The sequence below is a fragment of the Sander lucioperca genome, chromosome 22, assembly GCF_008315115.2.
Source record: "Sander lucioperca isolate FBNREF2018 chromosome 22, SLUC_FBN_1.2, whole genome shotgun sequence".
Classification (NCBI taxonomy): Eukaryota; Metazoa; Chordata; class Actinopteri; order Perciformes; family Percidae; genus Sander; species Sander lucioperca.
Window position 1 is genome coordinate 17,347,115 of NC_050194.1, and position 13,582 is coordinate 17,360,696.

General features: G+C 39.3%; 1 protein-coding gene across 1 annotated transcript; it reads left to right on the top strand.

Moving 5' to 3' along the window:
- Positions 1–370: 370 nt before the first annotated feature.
- Positions 371–13,495, top strand: LOC116061263 (zinc finger CCHC domain-containing protein 24-like). The gene is made up of 4 exons (XM_031315348.2): positions 371–857; positions 1,914–2,114; positions 10,793–10,957; positions 12,330–13,495. The coding sequence occupies exons 1-4, from the start codon at positions 645–647 to the stop codon at positions 12,441–12,443; spliced, it is 693 nt and encodes a 230-aa protein (XP_031171208.1). The 5' UTR covers positions 371–644; the 3' UTR covers positions 12,444–13,495.
- Positions 13,496–13,582: the final 87 nt, after the last annotated feature.

Sequence of the window (13,582 nt, forward strand, 5' to 3'; positions counted from 1 at the left end):
CCGAAAAAAACTGAGATGCAACATTTCATTTCATTTCATTTTATTATTTATCTCGAACAATCAACAATGTGGCAAAGGAAAAAATAAATTAAATTAAAAGCACAAAATAAAACACTAACAATCAGAATTGACCAAAAACCAAAAAATAAAATAAAATAAATAAACATTGATTTCTACAAGAAGATTTAGTACAAAAAGTCAAACAAAAAACAAAAAAAGACAACAACAATATATAGGCCTAAAGTTTTTGGTAAATAGGCCTACGTTATTCAGTGCTCACTTTCCCCCTTCCTTCTCAGATATAGCCTGTATGTAGGCCTATAGTAGCCTAAAGGAAAAGTTAAGCAGAACGATGCAAACTCATGTTGGACCTCCTATTCGCTGTGACGCAGCCCAGAGTGCTGGCTGAAGCGCTGCTTCACGCTTCCCACTGGCATTCAGGCTTTTGCGCTTCATGCTGCCACTGCACCCTCCCCCGTGACTGTTGTCCCGTTACTTGGGGTCCATCAGGGCTCCCCAGGTGAACACAAGGATCACACCCATCCAGCCGGAGCAAGGGGGATGACTGAAAGAAGTTGTGTGATCCAGAAAATCCGGCGGTACTGACGGTGCTGTTCTAAGAGGCGCAGTCCTCCAAAAACAATATGATGTCTGCAATAGAGACTGGTGCCCCTGTGTACCAACCTGCACAGCTGCTCAACTGGGTCTATATGTCTTTGCAAGACACTCAGAGCAGCACTTTTGATGCGTTCAAAGCCGAATCGGACAGTTCTCCTCAGGACATCAACATCTCCAAGCGCAGCGCAGCTGATCTGAGCGCCAACTATCTCAACAACTTCTTCCATCTGAGAAGCGAGGTAGAATTCATGTCATGTTACGCTGTCATAACGCGCTCAGTAGGGATTAACACGTTGCATGGTAGTTTACAGCATGCATGCGTTGTTAAAACTTTCATCCACTCATTCTTTTGTTTTTCTTTTGCTGCATGTCAAAAACCTCTCTCTTAAGATGAATATTATATAGGCCTACACGTTTCACTCCAGCTTATTTTTGTTACCCATACAGTAAACCTCACCTGCATGCCTTCATTGGGTCGCACTGTGGTGAGTGGGTAGTACATGAATATGTGTTTTGTACTCTGGTATAGTGCCTGAGTGTGTTCAGACTGTTCTGGTGTCAGTGTGCAGCTGGAGGAGGAATGGCAGGTTGAGAAAGACCTCTCACAAGGTTTGAAAAATGTTAGAGTTCACCCTGGCCGGCCTCTGCTTGGTCAGAGGAGTATGCTGTGCTCACTCAGTGGGTCTTGGTGCTGCTTAATTTAATACTGACCCATTTAGGAAAAGTAAGGAAAATGGACATAACTCATTAAAAAGGGAGTTGTGGTTAAAATATTGGCATAAAAATCGCAATTTGCTGTACTTAGAAAATCACTTTTTAACCAAAGATAAATGAAACAATTCAAATGGCATACTGTAACTTACTGCACACATGCCACAGACATGCAGTGGTTTGATGTCTCATGCAGAACATTACCCACTGCAATGTACATCTGATCACAATTCTCTTTCTGCTTCAGAGTAAACAGCCAGTGTCTGCAGGCTGTTCTTCATGTTTGCACTTCTGGTGCCATAGCACCCTTCTCCTCCAGAGGCACACAATGATGCTGATTGTGCCATGCCTATAGAACAAGTTAGAAGAATGCATTACAAAGGCATTTTGTTCTGATGAGGAAATGGACACTATTGGCCCACAGTGTAAATGCAGTAAAGGCAGCACATCTGCAGAATTGAAATAATGTCGGCTACTGTCAGAGACACAAACAGGAGAATCAATCAGGGTGATGGACTGACATGCTGCCTGAAATGGTCTTTCATTGAAGAGTCACAACAATATACTTCTTTTTTCTCTGACAGGCCTTGAACAACAATTTCTACAAGAGCTCCTCGCCCTACGGGTCCCTCAACAATATTGTGGACGGCCTGAGCTCTCTGGCGGACCATTTCTCTGACCTCTCCCTGTCCCCTGAGACACGCAAACCCAGCAAAAGGCCGCCGCCCAACTACCTGTGCCACCTTTGCTTCAACAAAGGCCACTACATCAAAGATTGCCCTCAGGTGAGCCAGTCAGTGGTGCTGCACATCAGTCAGGTGCAGAAACTGCTGTGCAGTGTGTTGAGCTGTCCATAAAATGTGTCAGCGTGTTTCATAGAACATATGAGGTGCTGTTTGATGAGGTGAAAGTCATTATGGGAATATGGTGACATACTTGATCTGGTTCTCACTTCAAATTCACAAGCTTCCTCCTAGTTGTAGGTAGACTATTCAATCCAAGTTAAGAATAATATGTTTGTATTCTTTTTTCAGTGTGAAATAGATTCCTCAGCACATATTTGAGTTAGATGTACCACCGCAGGTTGGTAATGAGCAGCAGATGCCAGATTGGATCTGGGAGCTGGCTTTAATGAAAGATGATAGGTTTCTCTGTGGAACTAGGCACGACCTCTACTCCAAACAAGATAGAAATATTACCACTGCTTTATGTGCAGCTGCGGTTCCCCATTGATCATGTTCATAGGGAAATGTCTGACATTTGTTTTACGTGAAATGCAAATAATCACATGGCTGATGGACAGGAATCAAAGTAGCAAAAAGTTGAAATTCAAATAGCTGGTAAACTTTTACTGGTCAATTTATGTAAACGAGTTTAAGTAAGTGTAATTGCTTCCTTTTCGGAGGCAAGCAGAGGTTTTGCTAGTGTGAAAGCTGAAACATAATTCCATAGATAATAATACGGAGAGATCTTCTTGCAATTTCTTCAATGTCAAACATCTAATAGGGGGTAGGCTATTGCTAAAACATAAGACGTTGTTGATGCAAGAGATCAATTTATATGCTATAACATTTAAAAATATTTAATTTTACAACACGGGTAGCCACATTCGTTGGTGTGTTAAATTCCTGCTGTGTGAGGTTGAAACCATAGTTGGAATTTTTTTTCGGAAATACACTTATTTGCTCTCAAGGCAAGAGTTAAGAGTCTGACGTCTTTACCGTAAATATGTTGCTGGAGCCAGCAGCTTGTTAGCTTAACTTAGCATAGAGACTAGCAAGTCTGGCTATGTTCAAAACCAGTGAATTGTCGGTTTTACACTTTGATTTTTGTATGGATTAAAGAAATTAGATATTTTAATAAATGAGCTTTAGATTGTGTTACCTTTGGACATAGCCAGGCTAGCAGCCCCGCCCCGTTTCCAGTCTTTATGCTAAGTTAAGCTACCCACGCCAGCTAGCCTACATATTTACTGTACAGACATGACCGGTATCAATCCTCTCATGTAAATCTCTGCCAGCAATTGAATAAGCTTATTTCCCAAAATATTCCTTTAAGTAAAAAACAAGGAACAGAAATGTGGGAAGAGTCCATCTATCAGCTCACATCTGTCCTGGCCACATTTTGATCACTCTCTCCTCTAGCCTTGTCTCTGAGAGCTTGTCACCTTCATCACTGCCAACACAGAGAAGATTGGTGCATTTCAGCAGTGAACACAGACAGTGGAGGAATGTGAGGAATGTGGAGAAAATAATTTGCAGTAATCTTATAGATCTTAACATTTTCACATCTGTGCACACCTGGACTAACGCAGCAGAAAGTGCATGTTACTGTCGGTTTTGTCAGATTCAGACATACGTTTGAAAATGGCTGAGAGTTTATTTCAAACATCTTTTAAACTGACACTTATTTTTGAGTATATATCAGTCTTTAGGGCCTCATTGATGTATAACCTGACTAGAAGGGACACTGTGTAGGCTACACCCTTAAAACACCAGTTTTTGCACAACATGTTTCTTTCAAATGAAGAATAGAGAGGCAAACATTAAAGCATTGTAAATTCACTTTAAAAGCTGTTTTTTAATGGAGCAGAATAAAACATATTATTAGCAGCAGTGAGTTTCTTTGGACTGTTTGTTGCGGGCTTCCATAGCTGACTGGTTTGCAATGGAGCTGCAGTGGACAGGAATCAAAGAATGTCACGACTCAGTAAGATGAGAGAAGAAGCACACAGGAAGTGGGTGTGCGGGACCTTTAACAGCCTCTCTCTGGGTGGAATGGGGCCCATGTCAACTCTAAAAAGTCTGCTTTCTTTGATAAAGGAACACATGGTACCTCAGTGGAAGCCTTAGGAGATGAAAAATAATGCTACTTAAGGTGGAGCCCATGCATTTGAGTTGCAACCACACTGAAAGGTATTAGATATGCTATTCATGCTGTGAGTGTTAAACATCCTCTTGACAGCATAGTGGAGAGTTGGGTTACTTTCTTCACTAGAGGGTTAAGACGTCAAAGGATTACTCTGAGAAATTTACGATTCTTCTTTGCAACCATGCCCCTTTAAATGTGCAAAATCTGGAAACCATTTCTGCTGGCTGGCTGTCAGCCGCTCTCGCTCTGCTTTAGAAAGATGATGTCAGATTTTATCATGCGTTGCTAATATTTCAGACCCATCGCAAGATTACGGCCGTTGTCATGACAAAAGGCCTCTTCAGTTGAAGTTGAGCTGAACGTTCTTCTGAAGCTGTAACTAATGAACAAACTGCTTTTTGTTCTTGTTGGCTGGAATCTGAGGCATTTTAGCTCTGAAATACTGTACCTACTGTTGGTATACTTTTGATGTCTTACTATGTGTTGGGTTGCAGAAAAATCTCTTAACTTAATGTCTTCATCTGAAAATCATCGGTCTTCTGTACTGTTTTGAATGTAAAACTGTTTCCATTTTCACCCGAGCGACCAAATGAGTTGCACGTTTAACACCTTTTACCCCTTAACCCAGGGTCACAACATTTTTAATGACCCTTTGCCAATTAAGTAGCTGAACCCGGTTACTGTAAAGAGAATACACTAGTGACAGTGTGCTGACAGTACATGGGTGTATGGTGGGAAGAGCCTGGGCTAAATAAGGAGAGCATTGTTTCTCCAGAGGGGCCGTGGAACCAAAGGTCAGGAAGTCAGGCTGTATTGTTCGCTCAGCTCTGCTTGGCTGCAGTCATCTCCGTCTCTCTCTGTCTCTGTCTCTGTCTATGCAGAGGAGCGGCTGTAGGACACTCATTTAAAGGGCCAGTGATCAGCTTCCCAGAAATGTCTGCATCCAGAATGTGTTTTTGGAAACAGTGGGTAGCACAGGAAGTGGGTGTATGTCTTTACAGTTACAGTTTAATCAGGTTTGAATGGAAGGCAAACGTCTGCTTTAATAATTACTTTGGAAAGAGAAACTTGTGATAATTGCAAGACTTTCAGAAGGAATATCTTGATTTATATTTGGTCTTTCAAGACTGAAACTGTTTTAAATTACTTATTTATCATCCCATAATCCAATATCCTTACAATAACTCTATTTTTTGCTCATCATTAAAGGAAAAGTTCAACATTTTTACCAGGAAATAGCCTTAGCGCTTTTCCCCCTTAATTTTCATACGGATTAAACAGACAAGATGCAAAGTGTAAATTTGTGAACTTTAAAAAGGAGTCTGGCTAGCTCTTTCCCCCAGTTTCCACTCTTTGCGTTAAGCTAAGCTAGCTGGCTGCCGGCAGTAGCGTCATATTTAGCATAGAGATATGAGAACGGTATCAACCTACTTACTTACTCTTGACAAGAAAGTATATTTACCAAAATGTCAAACTTTTCCTTTAACATAACATAATATCCCACAGTATTTAGTAATTCAGACAGATTTATGTATTCTTTATCAGACAGGAAAAACCTCTACTATTAAGACCACCATCTAACACCACAACATAAAAATCAACGACATTCTAGTAGCATCCTTTAGCAGCTCTTTAATATTTCACCCTCATTTGCATTACCTCCCCCTCTGTAATCCACAATGACCATCCAGGATAACAAAAGTGATGTGTCTTAAAAACATGCAACCACATAAAAACTGAGCTCTTCAGCATTCTTTTCCTATATGTTCATTAGCTTTGAGTAGATGACAGCCTCTGTTTATCAGAGGGAGTCTATATACCCCACATACCAGGGTTTCCTCTATCTTGCTCATCCTCCTCAACAGATGATCCGGCCAAAAGCAACAGACAGCATACTGAGGACAGATAAGACTTTTATCAGCAGTGAAAACAAAAGGACCAGAGCAACAGTAATCAGACAGTGTTGCTTGAGATTCACCACGTATTCGGCGATGAACTGTATCGCTCCTACCTGAAGTAGTGTCCTGTCCAAAAACACAACACTGATCCCATTATCAATGTTCAAATCATAGATATAAAACAATAACAATATCTATGATTTAATCCAAGTCAAACCTGTCAAAAATAAAAGTTATTCCTGAGGTTCAAATCTCATTACTGAATTTGGAAATAGCTGTTTACAAAACAATCTAACCTGGACTATAGTGTTCTGAAGGTTTCAATCATATTAAATGATCTTCATACAGGAGTTCCGTTGTCATGGATTTGTAGAAGTTCAAACGGACATTTCTTTTCTTAAACTTGTTTTGTGTTTACAGTATCCATTATGTTGTCTCCTAATGTTGTTGGTTATAAAATAAATTAAAATTACTACTTAATATGGTGATTATAAGAAGTACATTTTGGGGAGGTATACCACATTTTGAATTTGTGGGAGCTATAACACATATTTTAGATTTTAAAACAACAATATTAACTAATGGTATTTGGGGGTGCCATACAACATTTTGTGATTATAAAAAGTTTGCATACACAATTCTGGGATTCAGGGGCTCTACAGCAAACTTGGGGATTTGAGGTGCTATCAAAGATTTAGATCAGGCCTGCTTAAAGTTAAAGTTACTCATTTATTATGAGGGAGGATTAATGACAGAAAGGATTTATCTCCTTAATGGATTTTTTCTCACACTTATTTGCTAACAGGTTGTCTGCATTTGGTTGAGTAGAGGGTATGAAGGTAGCAATTCACTCATTAACAGATGCTGTGAAATGCTGTTATGCCTACTGTACACCTATCAGAGACATTTTGACTGCCATTTCAAAATAAATTCTTGTGCGTTCTTGTTTTCACAATTGACAGCCGTTAAAATGTATCATTCTCACAGTGCAACACTGACTGTAACTGCACCAACTACTGAAAATGACAATGAAATTCAACTCACTGGCAACCTACAGTCATAAGATTTTCCCTTCTTGAATCTCGCTCAGCTGGGTTTTTGAACAGACGTTGGGAATATTGTGCTGTTGCATTTCTTGTTTGTCTGCCAGCCCACCTGCCCCTGTCACTCACCCTTTGCGAAACACAACGCCACTTTACAGCTGTGTGTGTCATCAACTTGCCCACAGCCAGGACTGGCGCTCAGTCAGACTCTGGATGGAGCAGAGTGTGTTTTGGTCGATAATCCTCCTTCTATGAAAACAGCACTGTGCATTAAATAGATGCTGAGAAGAATAATGTCTGTGAATGTGTGTGTGTGCGTGTGTGTGTGTGTGTGTGTGTGTGTGTGTGTGTGAGGAAATCATTCCGCTAGTTTGGCTGCATTGGCTGCGTGCTCTGAACAAAGGGATTGATGCAAGATTGAAAATCTGGAGATAAATAAATAACCAGCAATTCATTGATTATTGTAAACAATTACTCAACTAATCTTTTGACCTCTCTTTGGATGCAGTAATAATTGTCTTCCGTTAAAAAAACTCTCTCTCTCTTTTTAAGGAAAATGGAAAGTCATTTGTTTGTTGCTTAAACCCTCCATTAATTTCATAAGATAATGAAAAGTATCACTCAGACCTATTGCTGTGGATTTCAGGCCGGGCAGTAATGTGTTGTTTTGTTTTGGTAACAGCTGGGCTTCTCCCTGATGCTGCGGGGGTCTGATACAAATTAAACCCAGCGAGGGAGAGAGAGAGCACTGCGGGTTTGTTAGTGTGGAGTAATTGACCACATGGTATCCAATAGGCTTGGTGTTGCTGTGTTCTCCAGGATGAATGTCTCATGGGGTTATGGAAGTGGGGGAGAGAGTGAATTAGGGAGAGAGAAAGGAGGAGGGGGTGGGGTGGGGGGGGGGAGTATTTGGAGTAGTCCATTGTTTATCCTGATGGTTTCCAGATGATGGCAGAGGGAGGCAGTCAACCTCCTGGGCCTCTCTCACCAGGCTGCAAGGATCCAGGCCAAGCTTATCTGCTGCAGCCCTTAAAATCTGGCTTTACATCGCTCTGCATACTCTGGGGCTGATTTAAGTTACACAACTGGAGTTATGGCTTTTGGATGGGATGAGTTGTTAATGCACATAATAAATGAATTTAACATCTATTTATCTTAAAACAATGCCGTTTCTAACACATGGTCTCAGGCTGCAAAGATCTTCCATCAAATATGAAGAATCTGTTTTAGGGGAAAATGTAAATTCTTTACTGTACAAAAAAAAAGGTGGCCAAAAAACAATCGTTTTTTAAGCCTAAAACATCATTCATTTGTGTTTTTAGCCATACTACTGGCGTGGCTTCAGGGATGGCAATGTTAGTTGATCCACCACTTTGTTCCATACTAAAACATCTTTAAAAAAAACTATTGGATGGATTAACGTTAACTTTGGAACAGACATTCATTGTCCCCAGAAGATGGAGCCTGATGGCTTTGGAGATCCCCTGACTTTACATGTAGTTTGTAGCGCGGTTTAAAGTGACATGTCCCGACAACTATTGGATTGATTGGCATGAAATTTGGTACAGACATTCATGTCCCCCTCAGGATGAATAGTAATAACTTTGGTGACCCCTTAACTTTTCATTTAGCACCATCATCAGATTCATTCAGTGCTAATTAGCAAATGTTAGCATGGTAACACACTAAACTAAGATAGTGAACATGGTAAACATTATAACTGCTACACATCAGCATGTTAGCATTGCCATTGTAAGCATGTCAGCATGCTGATGTTAGCATTTAGTTTAAAGCACTGATGTGGCAAAGTTAGCCGCTAGCATGGCTGTCGCTGGCATGGCTGTTGCTAGCATGGTTGTCGCTAGCATGGCTGTAGACTTGAATACATTTTCCATTTTAGCCGTGAGTGTTGCACCCTTTTTCTTTGAAATATTGTGATATGATCAAATCATGTTACTGTTTTACAAAACACCTGAAATGGCATTTAACTAACCGCTGTGTAAAATTGTTTCATTTAGATTGCTTTCCACATCATTTTGCACACATTAGCTATAGCCTATTGTGATATAGATATTGGAAAATAAAATCCCGACTAATATTGAGATATCAATCTTGGCTATATTGCCCATTCCACACACACATTGTCTTAGTTAAAAAAATATTTATTTTAAAAAAATACAAAAAAAATACAAAAATGCATCTTCAAGGCAGACAATGAAAATATTCCTCTGTGTGTTGAATAGACTTGTTTTGTCATGAGTGCAGAAGGCTTGATGATAGATTTGTGCATTTCTCTGCATTCACTCAAAGTTTCCTGCTTTCCATAAGAGCCTCCAGTCACTGTTGGGTCATGAGTTTGATTTTCATTTGCCGGTTGTCAGTTTCTCATCTTTGATGGGACCTGTGGAAACTCCGGACTGTGCCATGCCCTTTGCTGCCCTGTGGGCTCCAGACTTTAGGTAGAGTTTGTTTTGCTTGTTCTGCAGAATGAAAGCTGTTTCCTCCCTCAGGAAGATGATGCTCCGTCTGCTCTCCCTTTAGGCGCTTGGGAAAGAGGGCTGCCATCAAAAGTGACCTCCCACAGTGCCTCATGGTGGCTAAATGATGCACACTCAGGAATCAAAATGCTTCACAGTGGCCTTCACAGTCAGGGACTTGACTCTTGGAACCTTAAACATATTTTGTTAAACACATGCAGTCCTGGAAATGAATAAAATTATCTGTGAGAAGTTTTGAACCGGACATACTCTATGTTCCTGCTGTGTAATCAAAACAAGATTTGAAGTTTGGCTCCTCTGGTGGTGCAGATTCTTAATTTTGACTTGCCCTACTTTTCAGCCGAGGTGCTTTTAATTTAAACCAGTCTTGTCGAAATGATTTAGTTGTGATGGGTTTAAGATTTTGTCATGTTATACAAGTGCAGAGTTCATCTGGGTTTTATTTCCTCCCCGCTAAGATCTTTTGTGTCCTGATTGGTGGGTCGGAGCCAGCTGGGAGGGATGACTGAGAGGCTAAGGTATTTGTCCTATAGCAGGGAGGGCCTCTCCCATTGGTCCCCCCACAGGCTGGGGCCTTCTTTTATGGTCCCTCGGGAACACAGCTGGAGGGAGGGAGTTCATTTCTAATGGGAAAGCTGAGACTCCTTCATTTCTGTCCAACGAATACATTACACTTAAACATTACAATATATCCCAACTTTCTTAAAATAATTTAAACTTTTCTACATATTCTATATTTCTACACTGTCCTTCTACAGTTTAGATATTTAGGTTCCTTTGAAATGCAAGGCTCATCAAAGCACATGAGCTCTTTAACTTGCATTGACAGAAGCCACAATTAATCCATCTCATTCCTAAGACAAAACTACTCCATAAACTCGACTTTCTTGACCACCAACAGGGTTGCTATCACTTCCCGTTCTAACCACGCAGAGCTTTGAATTGGCTGCCGTCCAAAGAAACCAAATAGGTCAGTCTCCTCCAGTTAAAGGTGGCGAGAGGCAAAAGCCAAAATGTTTGCAAAGCTGTCGACATTTACACGTTGAGAAATGTCTCATTTTTAATTACTAAGTAATGTAGTAAAGCTTCAAGTAGGTTGCACACAAGGTCAGTAATGTTTGTTGTTTGTTGTCTGCTGTATATTTCTGTTCAGGCTCGACCCAAAGGTGAAGGCCTGACCCCGTATCAGGGAAAGAAGAGGTGTTTCGGTGAATATAAATGCCCTAAATGCAAGAGGAAATGGATGAGCGGGAACTCCTGGGCCAACATGGGACAAGAATGTATCAAGTGCCACATCAACGTTTACCCTCATAAGCAGGTAAAAGTACACCAGAACTACAGACAGAAGGAATAAGAAAATATACAGGCGAATGCTTCACTGCACAAATGGCAGAAACTCAATGTATGCTTTGTGACTGTGGGTTGTTACGGTAAATTTCCTTGTAGTTTGACCCTTGAGGCCAAGAGCTGCTTTATGTTTTCTCTTTGTCCTAAACTAACCAGTTTAACTATGGAAATCAAATCCTGTGTAACTGAACTGGTATACTGTTGCAGACAAAATCAAAAATGCCTAAACATGTATTTAAATATATACCAATGTTTGATTTGATCACTATCTTATGTATCTGTTGGTATGATAATACCAGACTGGTGGACTGAAACGTTGAACCAAAAGGTTAATTCTGAAATGTCTTGCAGTTATATTACTTCTGCCCAGGTTAACACTCTCTGTTCCATGTATTTGTTATTTAGTTAGCAGAATATCTTAAATATATGGGACCTCAATTTAATGAAGTTTGGTGGAAAGTTAATCTATGGGCCAAAAGAACAAGTTGTTAGTTTTTGGTGCAAATAGTGTCACCATGTGTCAATTTATAAAGGACTTTATGACAAAAGCCAATGTTTTATTTTATTTTATTTTATTATAAATTCACCAAATTTAACTACATTTATTTTTTGATACCATTTTACTGTAATTGGTTGCTAAATTCTTGTAGGTGTGGTCTATTATATATAAACCCCATAACTATTGAACAAACTGAGATGACACACACAAATATCAGCTGTGTGATCCTGCAAAATGTTATGGCATTTCATCTAAAAAGGTGATTGTTCTCCAAACTTTTATGGCCACCATCAACCAACCACCATGTCTGTCCCTAACCCTGATGCAGACTATAAATGGCTGAACAATACTATACATTCTGATCAAAATAAAATTATTAATAAAATTATATTTCAAATGTAATTGGAATTATAAGATTGTGCAGCTTTAATACATACTTTAGGAGTGTTTGTTGCATAGTCTGTGACCACAGCCGTAGCCAAGAATTAAGGACATGAGTCCAAACTCCCCCAGCAATAGTTTTTAGCATAAAAAAAGTGCATTAAATTGTTTGAACTCCCTACATGATGCTCTAAACAGTTTTAAAGAATTCTCTGCGCTGCCAAGAATATAATTCAGGTTAGGGTTAAAAACACAAAAGGCTATTATTTCATTGACATTTGATTTTATGTACTTAGAAATAGAGACATTTTGAATATAGAGTAAAAAAAATAATAATAGAAAAATCAACCTTAAATAAAACATTACACAACAGGTCATTAAAACACTTAAATAGCCAGAAACAGCACTGAGGACTTAAACCTTAACAGTCTGTGATGAGTAATTGCCCATTTCTTTGTTCCAGCGACCTCTGGAGAAACCGGACGGGTTAGATGTATCGGACCAGAGCAAGGAGCATCCACAACACCTGTGTGAAAAATGCAAAGTCCTCGGCTACTACTGCCGCCGCGTGCAATAACACACTCTACTCGCCTTACGTACTCCTCCAAAGTTTTATCAAAAAGGGACTTATATTTGAATTACTAAAACTACATGATTAACTTTATTGTACTGTAATGCATCTAACGGTTTATTGTCATGACATATTCTCTTGACACTGTGACTCTCAGTATAGGAGGCTCATTTTTCTACAGGCTCTTTCAGTGGAGACGAGTACTTTGCATTTGCTGGGTTCTTGTAACTTACTTAGTTATCATTATGTGAATATTCTTAACTATGAATCTCCCCAACTGTGAATTAAGAAACTTTGCTCTGTGTCTGTCTTTGCTCATGTCCAACATGTTGGAACTAAAGTGAAGTTTCCAGATGAAGATTCTCCTTTACATGTTTGTATATTCCAGAAATAACTTAAATGAAATGTTTTCTGTATAAAATATGCAACAAGTCTTTACTAAGAAGGATATGCACTATTAGTGTGTATATCTGCATTATTATCTGTATTATCAGTACTGGAGGGTACATACTTTTTGAATATATTTTGTAAGCTATTACTGTTTTTTTGATTATTACACTTTGTGAAGGAATATATAAGCCACCTAACATTTACTCTTAAGTATGTGCCTGTATTTCTGAAGACACCCTTTAGGAAGGCTGTCCTTCCAAAAAGCACTGCAATATGATAGAAACATTTTGTTTCCTGAAAAACAGAATAAATTACAGCGGTTATATTTTGGCACCCAGTGCTAAGAAAGACTAAAAGTGCTTTTTCTAATGGGTCAGAAGTTGTAATGTCTCATAATGTAACATGAGACAAAAAAAGCAGTAAAAATCTGAACGTACCAAAGATCATGAAGGATTAAGCGGAAGGTTGCATGTGCATGTTGATTTCGAGGCGTTTTGTATTTCAATGAAATTGTGATGATAAATGAACATGGAACAGAAATACACTCTGACTTTTAATAGTGTAAAATGTGTGAAACACCATTTAATGTGCCTTAGTTTAAGTGACCCATGAGATTGATCCCTTGATCTCCCTAAAATGTTTTTGTATTAAAATGTATTTAAACACGGTTTCTATGGTATTCTTTAAAACTGCGTTTGTCTCTAGTAACATTAAGATCATTGTTTTTAATATATCCATGTGTTAGTGGAGTTTCT